This window comes from Carlito syrichta, unplaced genomic scaffold (assembly GCF_000164805.1).
Source record: "Carlito syrichta isolate Samal-C Ts95f unplaced genomic scaffold, Tarsius_syrichta-2.0.1 Scaffold84696, whole genome shotgun sequence".
Lineage (NCBI taxonomy): Eukaryota > Metazoa > Chordata > Mammalia > Primates > Tarsiidae > Carlito > Carlito syrichta.
The window spans coordinates 18453-19356 of NW_007028792.1; the positions used below are offsets into that span (position 1 = coordinate 18453).

Here is a 904-nt window from a genome sequence, read left to right on the forward strand (position 1 = left end):
CCTAGACGCACCTGCGGGGCAGCCCCGCCCTCCGCTCCAGCGCCCCAGCCCGGGTCCGGGCACTGCGGCCCTTCCTGCGTCTGCTGGGCCTTTTCCATCTGGAAGGAGAGAGGCCGCCGGGAAGGTGAAAGCTTCCTGGCGGGAACTTTTGCAGTTCCAGGGCCCGGGGGTGGCCTTGGAGTCCTGGCCCTGGGTCTCATGGGGCGTGAGGGGAGGGCCAGGTGTGCAGGGTCTGCGGCACCTCGGTGGGCTTGTCTCACGGAAGGGGCAGAAACCCGCAGGTACCATGAGGTTGTCAGGGAGATCAAGTAATATCATGTCACAGGGTCCTGTCACGCCTCGCCTCAGGCTTCCCTGTGGCTCTGTCAGGCCCCTGGCCCCGGCCCTGGCCTCCGTGGACGGGCCTCGCCGCGGGCCTCAGCTCCCACCCATACCCACTGCTCTCTATGCCCACCAGGCCGCCCCACAGTCTCCTGCCTCAGGGCCTTGGCACGTGCTGCCCACTTCCTGCGGCCCCTGGCACCCCTTCAGCCTCGCCTCCGGGTTGCCTCTGGGCGTGGCCTTCTCCACTCTCTGCGTACCCGCCGCCCCGTCCCTCCCCGTCCCCTCCGAGACGCGTCCCCGCCTGGCGGTGTCCCTGGCGGTGTCTCGGGCGTGTGTGCACCTTGTGTGGTCGCCCTCCCTGGGTGGCAACTGACAGGCCTGTCCCCACCTTGCTGATGGCGTGTCGCCACACACGGTAGCACCCCCACCGGGCCCGGTCCTTCCTGTGTCCTCTTGACACCTGGCGGGGCCAGGGTGACTCCAAAGGGTGACTCCAAATTGCTCTTGAGACCCAGGGCCATCGGGGACGTGCCGGGTATCTCTGCTCGCCCCACCCACAGCCAGGCTTTCCCTTTTTTTT

The 904-nt window shown here is 67.9% G+C and overlaps 1 protein-coding gene across 1 annotated transcript in view; it reads right to left on the bottom strand.

Moving 5' to 3' along the window:
- Positions 1–904, bottom strand: part of PLIN4 (perilipin 4) — a 9321-nt gene that overhangs the window by 483 nt on the left and 7934 nt on the right. Inside the window, exon 6 of the mRNA XM_021711614.1 lies at positions 12–98. Within this exon, the coding sequence (XP_021567289.1) occupies positions 12–98 (87 nt within the window). The remainder of the gene's footprint in view (positions 1–11; positions 99–904) is intronic.